The sequence below is a fragment of the Macrobrachium rosenbergii genome, chromosome 57 (genome assembly GCF_040412425.1).
Source record: "Macrobrachium rosenbergii isolate ZJJX-2024 chromosome 57, ASM4041242v1, whole genome shotgun sequence".
Lineage (NCBI taxonomy): Eukaryota > Metazoa > Arthropoda > Malacostraca > Decapoda > Palaemonidae > Macrobrachium > Macrobrachium rosenbergii.
Genome location: NC_089797.1, coordinates 14,354,969 through 14,369,058, shown reverse-complemented (window position 1 = coordinate 14,369,058; position 14,090 = coordinate 14,354,969). Strand labels below are relative to the sequence as shown.

The following is a 14,090-nucleotide window of genomic DNA, read 5'->3' as shown; positions in this document are numbered from 1 at the left end:
GGAGCTTAGGGCTGAAGGATTGCTGCAAAGACCTTATAGTAATGCCTCCAGTGCCCTGCAAGAGGTGCACTGATGCCACTAATCCTCTTTACAGAAATTACTTATGGATACAACATATGTAGCCGGCCAAGAAGCATTGAAACTTAAAAAACTGACATGAGGACTCTATCTATATTATTTATTATTAAAACAAGACAAATATAAAGCTAACACTGAAGCATGTAAACTGCCAAAAACTGTGTGATCTTGACCTCTTAGGATCATGCGTGACTTTGACCTCTTAAGATAAAACTTAACCTCTGACCTTATAACATCAAACTTGACAACCAAAACGAAGGAACTGCTTTCATCATTTGTTAAAATTGTAAAGAATGACAGAAATATACTGCCTTCTATAAAGCATCCGTGCTGCTAAAATATTTCCTCAGAAAGTTAATCACTGAAGAAAGTCATCAAATGAATGTCTTCAATTTCATCAAAATCCTAAACAAGAAACCTTTAGATAAAAACGTGGGTGCAAAAACTTTACTTTGGCCAAAAATATGACAATAAATGTACCACAAGTATCAAACACTAAAAGGAACAATCAACTGTAATTCAACATAAGTAAGTTAAATATGAGGTAATACAGCAATATGAAAATGTGGGAAAGGGGGAAGCATGAATAAAATCATAAAGAACAAAGTGAACAAATTATACATGCAAGTGAATGAATTCACCATAAAAGGTAATTAATTTGACAACAGGAATATTTGGAAATCCAAGATAATTATGTGTATAACTTTGTTACACGCTATGAATAGATACATGCTGTCAAAATTAACATGTCAGAAAAAATATTCACACTAAATAAAGTAAGTTTTCCTTAACAGCACTACTGACAAAAAGACCAACTAGTACAAAAATCAACCAGAGGCAGAGCAAACTTTTATCCTCGTAAGACACTTACTGTAAGCACCCCAAGAAAAGAGTATTGTATTATTATTGTATGCACATCTAATTCTGCATCTACCGTGTCTATTTCCCTTTCAATTAATGTTGTTTTGAGAAAACTGCATTTAAATTCATTCACAACCACACAACAAAATACCAAATGAAATAATTACCATGTCTGCAGTGACTGTCGTGGAGCCTGGTAATGGCCTCGACGACGGGAGACGAAGGCACCCGGATGTTGACGAAGGAGGCCAAACTCTCCGTGAGCGAATTGTGGGAAGCATCAAGGGTTGGGGTGATGGACGCTGTGGGAGCCCCTGGACATGGGTAGGTTAAGGAACACTGAGGTTCCCGGCCACAACCTTCCAGGACACGAGAGAGAGCCCGCAATAAGATGTCCTGAAAAACAAATCACATAGTCCGAGGTCACAAGAATGGTCATATAAGGTCATATGACAGCAGCCACCTCAGGAAAAGAGGCAATGACTTATGAATCATTAGGGTATACTTAACAACGTTGTCATCCACGCAGAAAATATTTTATTTGCGTCATTGCCGACTTATTTACTAATTTATACCAATATATAAAATTCAGACCTCATAAATGAATTATTTAAAAAGCAAAAATATTGTGTTTGCGTGATTACCAACTTATTTACCAAATTCTAAAATTCAAGCCTAATAAATGAATTATAAAAAAATTACCTCAACTTCATTCACCAAAAGGAAATAAAAAATGGTGATTACATAACAGAGACAACACCACCTTATTACAAAGTTTGCATGAAACCAGAAATCTTACATTATTTTGTCTAAGTGTCAGGCAAAACAGGAGGCAGACAAATTTCCAAAACTGACGGTGATAAAAGTAAAACACAATATATATTTAACGGTCATTAAATAGTAAAATAGATGATTCATTACACTTGGATTGAATGAAAATGACAGAATTTATTAAAATCTGTAGTTACCATTCATCTTATTTGGAATTCATCTACTTTTTTTTTTTATCTATAACATGTTTCAAACTCTTGACGATTTTCCATCTTTAGAGTTTAATTTATCTCTGATATATATGTTAGTAAATTCTTATTACTACAGGCCACTATAGGCCCAAATGGGCACTATCCTCACCAATACCATTTAAAATTTTTGGCATATTTCCTCGTTATTATGCAAACCTTTTAAGGATTGCCGTATTCCCACATTGTAGTCAAATTTTTCATGAAAGGTCAATATGCTTGATTTTCTTCTGATTAAAAATTCAATACTGTATTTTACAATGGATTCAACATATGAATAGTTAAGAAAAAATGTGTCCATATATCACTCACCAAAGGAGGACTTTTCGATTTGAAGAGAGCCAAAAACTGTGACAGTTCAGTGGGCGTTATACTCCATCGACCAACTTCTGCCCACACACTCACCACAGTCCCTACAAGATCTGAAACAAAATAAAAAAGCAACATCAATATTTATGGACAAATAATATTAATGAAATCACTGTACACTGACCAATGCCTGTGGTCTTTATCTTCACAAAGTTCCATAATTGCAGAAGAATTTCTTTGCCAAGGCCCATAAAATATTCTTTGGACAATATATAAGTATAATATGCAAACTTGTCGTACTGAAAGAATAAATTAAAATCCCATTGTGTTTAATATATTTTCAAAACACAACAGGATTTTGATTTATTCTTTGGACCTTGTTATGGATGTTAAAGCTCCCAACTTAAAGTTTGGTTGTGAGGTTATTTCCTGTGCTATGCGCCTTGTCCAATTTTTTTTTTTTTCAGCTACAATTTCTCATGAATAAACATGCTGTAATTATCTTTAAATGATCAATAACTTTTCATTATTCTTTCTGCATGGAACTCCCTTCACTACTTCCAAATAACATGCTCTTGCTGTTTCAAACTTCCATTTGCTCTGTTGGAAACATGCTTAAAATACAAATATCTACTCATGTTGGATAATAACAAATTCTTATTATTATCTGAAACTGAATTTAGGAAACAACATGAAAATACATTTAAACTCTTCCATTGCTTAGTAAAAGACGTCTTCCTTTTTGCAGTGATATACTGGTTTCTCTGACAAATTAAGCAAACAATGGTTCATTGTAGTTGGTAGCTCAGCTTGTTACCCAGCCAAGCTTTTTTTTTCTTAATACACTCAAGGAAATGAGGATAGTTATGACTAGCAAAAACACGAATTGTACAAATGGAAACAAATAAGAGAAAGACACAAAACTTGAACACAAAAATAAAAGTCATTACTGATTGGAGAGAGAGAGAGAGAGAGAGAGAGAGAGAGAGAGAGAGAGAGAGAGAGAGAGAGAGAGAGAGAGAGAGAGAGAGAGAGAGAGAGAGAGAGAGAGAGAGAGTTTTCAACATAACATTTTTCCTGTGGAGGGAACAGTTCCCAAAAGTGCCAAGTCTATTATTAGCCAAGAAACAATGATTTTTTTCAGGGAGGCTGTTTAATTCTTTCTAAATAATGCTGGGATTAACATCTTTGTAAAGTCTTGAATGTGAGATATGATGGGATTATTTGATTAATATTTCAGATGACGAGGGACCTCTATATACAAGAGAATGTGTTTTGAGAAAAACCTTTACCCACTGATAAAGTTTACCGTCAGACCAATTAATATTTACAAAATATGTCTTGTCATAATTGGGAAGAAAAACCAACCTTATTGTTGTAAACATTCCCCTGTAAATTTTTTTCATCTCTAAGTAAATGTTCTATTTTCTCTTTTCGATGTAAATTCTGCTTAGCTAAAGAAAAGGAACAGCTAAAGTAATCTTACCGTGCTGAAGTAAAATTTACAAGATGAATACTGAGAAACTCTTAATTTAAACCTCATAGAACAAAAATCAGAAAACTCAAGTGCAAAAAACAAAATTAACTTCATACTAAAGTGTGCATAAGAGACGCTTCTCAGAGTAAATAATAATAATAATAATAATAATAATAATAATAATAATAATAATAATAATATTATATACATATACTCATATATATATATATATATATATTATTATCTATTTAACGTAAATATAAGAGTTTCACTTATTCAATTTTGCAATATCATAATCTAGTATTATGTAATAGTTTTAATAATTAATATGTAATATATTTTTAAGGCAGTTTATAAAGCTTTGTTTTGGTTTATTAGTTTGCGCCTCCTCCCCGCTATTAAATGTTTGAACTATCGTATAATTATAATGTGGTCTTATGTTTACCTTTTTCTATAAAAGTGGTGCGATCCCGTCTGGTGATTTTTGAGGACGGTGTTTTGTCTTTTACAGTTCGGCCGTTTTGCATTCCTGAGACATCTGTTGGCGTTTAGTGGATTAAAGAAAATTGATTTTTGATAGTATGTCACCTGTTTTGTGTCAATGTCGCTGTCTTTGTCACCTACATTTTCTCTGCCACCTTGGTTATCCTTGTCAAGGAGTTGGGTGCCGTCGCTTTTTCCCGTACTGAGTTTTGGAGCTGATTATTTCATATAAGCTGCAGTTGAAAATCAGGCTGTTTAGGGGCATGTTAAGAAAAGCACAGGTCTTAAAAGTGTTGGCTGGTCATGCTTCCCCTCATCTGTGGATACCTGTGATGTTCGTCTTCCTGATAGCTGAGTCCAGTTGTGTTGAGAACACACTGAATGTTTATTTTGGATCAGGTGGGTGAGGAGGTTTGAACTGTGTAATTATAATTCTATTTTACTATCTTTAAGTTTATATATATATATACGTATATTGCCACTATATTTAGTTTATCAGTTAAAGATTGTAATTTGATGAATTTATGTTTTATCAAGTTTGACCTTTTCCTTCTTTCCTCCATTATTAGATATAGGTATTTATTTAGAAGTTTGGGTCTGGCCAACCTCTTAAAGACATTATTTTTGTCAATTTACATCTCATTATCATTTCTGTCTAGGGTTTAGGCTCTTTAGTGTTAGTTATCCCAGGGATAAATTAATTTAGTGTGAGTCCTATCTTTTTCCCTTGACTTGGTGTGTTTTTTTTTTTTTTTTTTTTTTTGCTTGTTAATAAATATTATTGAGTTTTCCTTTTTCTTTTTCCATTGACCATTGTCTGCCAGTTACCTATTCCATCACTGAGCATACCTTCTTTAATTAGAGCCACTTTATACAAATGCCTAAACAGGGTCTTAAGATATATATATATTATAACCTCAATATATAAAAATTTTATATAATATATTTATTACAGACACACATATATATATATATACACAGGGTGGGGTATATATATATATATATATATATATATATCTCTCTATATATATATATCTCTATATATATATATATATCTCTATCTATATATATATATGTATATATATATATATATATATATATTATAATGTCTTATGATGTGTGTATTCTATAAAAGTAATATGTTTTCTGTATTTTTTGATGTATTTTCTTTTACGTTTCTCATGTGTTGTGAATAAAGAGGTGATTTTATAGTATGTATGTTTTGTGCAATGCTTATACATTTTCTCTCGTGTTTATCATGTATTGACTGTAATAACTTTGAAAATAGTGTTTATGGGAGATGTTAAGTGTCAGGTCTTAAAAGGGTTGGCTGGTCATGTGATAAGCTGAGATGTGTCTTCCTGTAGGCATTGTGTACACACTGAATGTTTAATCAGGTGGTAAAAAATGCTTGGAGATAAAGCCACTTTGTTAAAAAGGGAGATGAGATGAATGTTTGTTAACCATGGCCAGTTTAAAAGTTTATTGTTTAGAAAGTGTTAAGACAGGAAACTGTCAATCATTCAGATAAGAGGCAGGCCTGTGTATTCTTGAGCCAAAAATAATTTCCCTATCTTTTTTCCCCTCTTCAGGGGAAGAAACTGTTTTTTCCTTTCTTTCCCAGGGACCACACTCAGTTTATTCCTGTTTCTTCCAGGTGACCACTAATACAAATGCCTAACTGGTAACCTAGGTTTAACCTCAAAGAAAATTTTGTAATACCAGTTAGTTCAGATAGAGATTTGGTAAAGACAGGGTGGTCTCTTGTTCTCTCTCCATGTAGAAGAGTGTAAGATTGTGGTCACTGTAAACATATGTTTTGTTAACTGTTAATTGACTTAATGCTTCTCTGATATAAGAGTTTACAGTAACAGGCCTTAGGTGAAAGTAGTTATCACAAAAAGGAAAAAAAAAGGCGCTGTATAATGGTGTGCACCTCTGTATAAGGTAAAGTGGTATTTACTTAATTTTCATCATGGTAAAAAGTTGGATATAATCTCTTAAAAAGGTGGATGTAATCTTGTTAAGGGGGCTCTAAACCGAAAACTTAAAAAAAACGTATTCCCATTTTTCCAGTTTTAAACATTCAAAAATCACGAGGTTATGGAAAATCTATTTGTGCTTAAATTTCTGGAGGTTAAAGGGACAACGTCGTCTTTTAAAGTGGGGGCGTGGCACTTTCAACCAGTGCGCCCGGTAATAGAGATTATATTCGTCATTTTACATTTGCTGGTTACGCCATTATGTCTTAAATTTCTGAGGTTACTGGCAACTCTGCTCCTGCAGGCATCCGCTATCTAGCGTGAATTACGCTTTTTTTTAGGCTGTTTTTCTGTTACTTTTTTCTTTGACATTATAGCAATCATGCCAAAGGCCATTGGTAATGAAAGGAAAAGCACTCGGAGTAAGGCATTTCAAGTAACATGAAAATTACAGTGGTGCCAGATGCCACCTCATTGTAAATAGGAGCCCTAATTAGTTGTTAATATTTATCTAAATTGCTGATTAGCTGCCCACAGTATCACTATACATTGATGAGTTTTATGCCTGGAAATTACAAAATTCAAGACAGAAATAAGTATGTTATAGGTGTTTCCAAACTTTAAACATCTGTAGCAAAAAACTATTATTAATTCAAATATTCATAAAAAATCAATTTTTCAACATATTTACATGAAACTGCTCATGCTTATTCATATTAATAGTACATTTATACAGACATTTCGTTTTTTCTGGTAAATTAAAAATTGACCATGTTATTTGGAATCAAATGCAGAAAATCCGTAATTTCTGTGACGTCACTCTGGGCCGCCATCTTGTGAACACTATATTTCATAATATTTGAGAAAATACCAAAAAACCAAAATGTTATGAAATTTGTATTATGTTTAAGAATATCCATGCCAAATTTTGTGTCTCTAGCACAAACAATAAAGCCACCAGGAAATTTTTAGATTAACTGTTCTATTTTTAGAGTATGACAATTTCACGGTATCTTTCCTACACAATGTCCGAAATCATATTTAACATGTTCCACGAAAGTTTCGAGTCAAAATATCAAATACTTTTTTTTTTTTAGATAATTTTTTTCAACTCTGGGTTGTGAGCCCCCTTAAAAGGTGGATGCAATCTTTTAAAAAGGTGGATATAATCTTTAAACAGATTTTGCCTTAGTGAAATTAATCTTGATAAACTTTTTGTACATTTTTATATGTTCTTGTTTTTACATTTCTTTTGTGTGTTGGTGATTTAACATTGATTTAATTAGCACTTGATATGTGTTGATACTTTAACATTGCATACTTGTTTTGATGTTCATTTGTTAAGATTTCTTTTTCAAATTTGGAGTACATCTTAATAGTTTGAATTTTGCTTAGTTAACATAATTTCTTGATAAATTAAAGTTTTGTGAATTAATTTTGTTTAAGAATTAACTAAATCTTGTGTTGTTTTCAGGAAATAGTAAATTTTTTTAGATTGTGAATTCTAATTATAACTTTTGAGTTAGAAATAAATTTTTATATTTAGAGTTTTAAAAGCACAGTGTTTCATTTTTTGACCACCAGTGAATAGGGTTATTTATGCACGCACAAGGTAAGTGATAGACATGTTTTGTTCTCCTCTCCTATGTGGAAGTGAATGAAGACCAGGGAAACAATTTAGTATACTTACTGCTTAACAGTTATTACAAACTTAAACTAAGATTGATTTTTCGAGTGAAAAGCAAGTTTTGAGGGGTCACCGTTACCTTTAGAGTGTTCCGTAATATTATCGTTATGAGGTTTCAGGTCTGGCTGAAGTTTATTTGTGTAATAACTAGGTACTTGATCACTTAACAATATAATATATATATATATATATATATATATATATATATATATATATATATATATATATATATACACATACATTATTAATCTATCTATCATATACATTTACATACATATACATATATATATAATATATATACTGAGTTTATGTATGCAAGTGATAACAATACAATTTATTTCCAACTGGGATCACTGACTCACTCTTTTTACCTTTAGAGTGTTCAGTCATAATATTATTGTTATGAGGTTTCAGGTATCTGGCTGAAGTGAGGTATATTTTTGGATTTAGTAGTTGTGTAATAACCAGGCACTTGATCACTTTGTGATAAAAAAATATATATATATATATATATATATATATATATATATATATATATATATATATATATATATATTATATATATATATATACATATATATATATAATATATATATATATATATATATATATATATACATAATCTATCTATATACATATATATATATGTGTGTATATATGCATGCACATGTGTGTATTATACAGTACACATTGGATGTTTCCAACTGGGTCATGCACACCACTCGACTCTCTCATTTTACCCTAGGAAGTTCGACAGGAAATCATTATATATATATTTTTTTTTTCCTTCCTGAAGATCTCTGCAGTGAGGTAGACCCAAACCACACGGTTCCCACCAAAGGCCATTCGTCTATCCCGCCACCTTACTACTACGAATGCTATACAGTTACCCTCTCGTGTCCATCAACCGTCGTCCGTTATGAAGGGGGAACCAACACGCAAGCGCCGAGAGAAAAGTTAATTACAGTGAAATAATCTACCTTAGTTTCTTAGTCCATGTCTCTGACGGGAAAACAAAGTCTTACATTTAAAGCATAATTCTAAGGTGCTGATTGCTATCCAAGATTTATTTCGTGTCTAGTAATATCCCTACAATTTCTATAATGACTCCAAGCGTATGCACCAAAAAAAGCATAACTTCACAATTATTATTATTATAATTATTATTCAGAAGATGAACCCTATTCATATGGAGCAAAGCCACAGGGGCCACTGACTTGAAATTCGAGATTCCAAAGAATATGGTGTTCATTTGAAATAAGTAACAGAAGGTAATATAGAATACAGAAAGAAGAGATAAGTTATTAGAAATTTTTAAAATAAAAAATAAATCATAAATTAATAAATTATAAAGATAAAATTTTTTCTTCATCATTCTGGGAACTAAAGCAAGTCTAGTTGGTCTTCCATCTTTCCCAAGCGTTCCCTAATTATGCGCGTGAAACTCGTGTGATGTTTGGCAGATTACCCCGTACTGTTCTACATTGTCTACATAAACCTTCAACGTTCCACAGAGAGAGAGAGAGAGAGAGAGAGAGAGAGAGAGAGAGAGAGAGAGAGAGAGAGAGAGAGAGAGAGAGAGAGAGATTCTATTGTTCCTTTCATTTCAGTATTACTCGTACTACACGCACTGTTTTGTTATACCGTACCTTATTTTCTGAACTTCGTAGCTTAAGTAATTTAGAGAGATTCGCAATATACTACACAATCTTAAATTGCCACCAATATCACCAACGCAACCGAACGGGTGGAAAGGCGGATGGAAGAAAGAGAATATGAACAGAGACAGTAAAAGGAGTGAAAGGGTTGCAGCTGGGGGCCGAAGGGACGCTGCAAAGAACCTTAAGCAACTCCCTGCCGTACACCACGTGAGGTGCACTGAAGGCATTACCCCACCCCGCCCTTACGGGGTCTCACGAAATTGGCAAGGAGTATTGTTCGTCATTTTCCTGTCATTAACTAGCATTACACTACTCCTTTAATACATTTAGAACCATCTACGGTATCACTACCCGGGCATCCGTGTCACTGATCCTGAAAAAAAATTGATAACTCTTTATAGACTTATTTCAGATCATCTTCATTTTTTCACAAACAATTCGTATTCTTTCGAAGCATGTCACAGATTCTCATCTCATGTCTTCTTAAAACAATGTCACTGAACTTCTGTTTTGACACAAATAAAAAAATGAAATTACTCTACTCCCCATGAAGCTTCCGAATTTAAAACTAATTACATGATTCTTTTGAACATTCATTACACCAAAACCGGGAAAATAACACAAATGTGAAAAGTATAAAGTTCAAAATATGAAGCAAACTATCGGAACCTTCTTTGCCCCTTAAGCAAGTTACGAAGCGCCTGTTATTAAAGAAAAGGGTGACGATGCCAGGTATACGCACATGAGGACTGCCAAGAGAAGTGTACAGCTTTCTGGTGATAAAGTTCTTGTCCGTGGCTAAATCAGAAAATGAATTACCTGTGTTTACCTTATTCACAAGACATTACACTAAGACAACGATAAATCTTGTCTCTGGGTTTCAAGTTCATGTAATTATTCCTCTCGGCAAATCATGGTACTATTTTCTTCATGGTTTCCAGCAAAGGTTTGGATATTTAATCGGAATTTTATTCCTGTTATGAATTTAGCTAGCTCAACTGCATGAATTGATAAATTTTTATAGTTCCTTTTACAGAAAAGCTAAATGTCGCTAAACCAACTGGCTTAAAAACATTGCTAGATCACGCTCCGATACAGCATTATAAATGTGATGCTAATCCAGAGCAGACCTACCACAATGATTAAAAACACCAGAGCCAGGCCAGTGGCTGGCACAGAAGGTAACAGAAATAAAAAAAAAATGTAAACCTATCAAAAGCATTTTTTATTATATGTGATTAATTATAATTTCATCAGTATGTTTACGATTTGCTTTCAAACATGCTATAATACCTAGAATCTGGTAACATAAATTACACGATAATCACATGCAAAATAATTAGCAAGCTTACGAAAAGGGACGCATGACAGTAAACAGCAATAACCTGAACAACAACAACAACAAATTTCATGAGAAAAACGCCAGGTCATAATCAGTAGTAAGGCAATGAAATCATTAGTCTGAACATTAGTCTTATTAACGTGAGTTGCAGGAGTACAACTGTTTCTAGAATACAGTGGAATCATAAAAACCAAAATTTATGAACGGTATTATCGACAAAATGACAGAGAATTAAGGATTTCCTTCAGCAGTTTCAAAGACCACTGGCCGAAAATGGTTATGTATAAAAGATATTTATGCATAAAAGAGAGTAAATTTTGTTTAAATGAAGCAAGTCATCAAGTCATCACTATAATTCATCTCAAATCGACAACAAGAAATGTCAGAAGCCCAAAAATATATGCTATGTACAAGAATGAGTGACGAATCCCCAGAGACTGGCAACCATCACTCTCCCTTTTAAGTGACAGACGACCGTAAGCATTAACGTAATTTCACCAAACTACCAAGTATACGCTATGTGCACAGTATAATTGCAGTTACTTAATAACAGAGTATGCGGAAGACAAAAATCTCAAAATGTCAGTTTTGGCATAAAAATCATATTATAAAGGTATCTGAAAACATTTTCCTTGAATAATCGTCAAACCTAGACCATCCTAAAATTCGTTAAATGTCACGTTAAGTGAAAGATAGGTGCTCCCTATTACTAACATACGTCACAAACGCTATTGATTGAAAACCGGTGTGACGGATGGATGGACTCTATAAAGACAAGCTTTAGCCATATTCACACCCCCCCCAAAACCCAAATGCTGCAGCTCTCCAGGAACTGCCACCTCCAACTAAGAAGGACAATAACGAGGAACTTGAGCCTCTGCAAAAAATACGAGAACAGGAAATAAATCTCTTGTGGCACGATGCCACATTGCTCTAGACTAGAAATGTTTAAAAACCCTTCTGTCAAACTTACTGGTCGTGTTACGGATGACGATGCTCATATATACGACGTAGGAATGCTACTTCCTGCCCTCTCTTGCTGTTTTACATACAGGGATATTCTACTTCGTGGACGTTGGCTTGTTAGTTAATAACAATATCATTACAACCGCATCCCATTCTAGCATTCCAAAACGCATCCACGAACCCTGGAACCTGAGTTTCCATTTAACTTTCCAGAGCAAACATCTCATTATTCTCGATTAACTATAAAAGTAGACGAGATCCCAATAAATATTTTCTAGCAATTTCACGTTTTCTAAGCAAATCATCCACACTATTACTACAACTTCCACGGTAACTTGTTATAGTTGCAACTAGTGAGACTAACGTTCTAATGTCCCACTGTCTGATATATAATAACTAACTGACCTTTCAATATGGCAAATTTGTATCATTACCATAAAATTACAAGGCACTGCACAAAGGACAATTTTTTTCTCACAAGGGGCTCACGAAACATTCCACAGAGCTTGTACTAACCCAGGATAAGGTTCACAGTCTCTTATTTAGGTGGCATTCCTTACACCAGATTCGTCGTCGTATCATACCTCTCACTGATGGTGGAAAACCTTATGCAATTGACAGAGTATAAACGAAATTGACGGTACGACTATAAATGAAATGGATAGTATGACTGTAAATGGAATTGATCGTATGACTAAAAATAAGATGGATAGCATGACTACAAATGAAATACACAGTATGACTGTAAACGAAATAGACAGTATGACTACAAATGAAATGGATAGTATGACTACATATGAAATAGATGGTACGACTACAAATGAAATGGATACTATGTCTATAGATGAAATAGATAGTATGACTACAAATGAAATGGACAGTATGACTAGATAATGAAATAGATTGTATGAATACAAATAAAATGGACAGTATGACTATAGATGAAATAGATAGTATGACTACAAATGAAATGGATAGTATGTCTATAGATGAAATAGATAGTATGACTACAAATAAAATGGACAGTATGACTATAGATGAAATAGATAGTATGATTACAAATGAAATGGATAGTACGACTAATAATGAAATGGATAGTATGACTACAAATGAAATAGATAGTATGACTGCAAATGAAATGCACAGTGTGACTATAGATAAAACAGATGGTATGGCTACAAATGAAATGGACATTATGACTATAGATGAAATAGATGGTATGACTATAAATGAAATAGATAGTACGACTACAAATGAAATGGATAGTATGACTATCGATGAAATGGATAGTATGACTACAAAGGAAATGGACAGTATGACTTTAGATGAAATAGATGGTATGACTACAAATGAAATGAATAGTATGACTATAGCTGAAATAGATAGTATGGCTACAAATGAAATGGGCAGTATGACTATAAAATGAAATAGTATGAGTATAAATGAAATAGATGGTATGACTACAAATGAAATAGATAGTAAGACTATAGATGATATAGATGGTATGACTACAACTGAAATGGATAGTATGACTATATATGAAACAGATGGAATGACTACAAATGAAATAGATATTATGACTATATATGAAATCAATAGTATGACTACAATGACTATTAATGAAATAGATAGTATGACTGCAAATGAAATGGATGGTATGATTGCAAAAGAAATGGATAGTATGACTGCAAATGAAAAGAATAGGATGACTACAAATGAAATGGGTAGTATGACTACAAATGAAATGGACATTATGACTATAAAATGAAATAGATAGTATGACTACAAATGAAATGGATAGCATACCTATACATGAAGTAGATGGTATGACCTGCAAATGAAATGGATGTATGACTATACCGTATATGAAATAGATAGTATGACTAAAAATGAAATGGATAGTATGACTATAGATGAAATAGATATAGTATGGCTACTAATGAAATGGATAGTATGACTATAGATGAAACAGACAGTATGACTACATACGAAATGGACAGTATGACTATAAATGAAATAGATAGTATGACTGCAAGTGAAATGGACAGTATGACTACAAATGAAATGGATAGCATGACTACAGATGAAATAGATGGTATGACTACAAATGAAATGGATAGTATGACTATAGATGCAATAGATGGTATGACTACAAATGAAATGGATAGTGTGACTATAGACGAAATACACAGTATTATAGATGAAACAGACAGTATGACTACAAA

The 14,090-nt window shown here is 33.0% G+C and overlaps 1 protein-coding gene across 10 annotated transcripts in view; it reads right to left on the bottom strand.

The window, feature by feature from the left end:
• mv (lysosomal-trafficking regulator mauve) overlaps positions 1 to 14,090 on the bottom strand; it is a 284,471-nt gene that overhangs the window by 119,406 nt on the left and 150,975 nt on the right. For all 10 annotated transcript variants that reach the window (XM_067101421.1, XM_067101424.1, XM_067101413.1 and 7 more), the window contains exons 11-12: positions 2,271 to 2,380; positions 1,107 to 1,335 (exon numbers count right to left, since the gene is read on the bottom strand). In XM_067101421.1, coding sequence (XP_066957522.1) covers positions 1,107 to 1,335; positions 2,271 to 2,380 — 339 coding nt within the window. The remainder of the gene's footprint in view (positions 1 to 1,106; positions 1,336 to 2,270; positions 2,381 to 14,090) is intronic.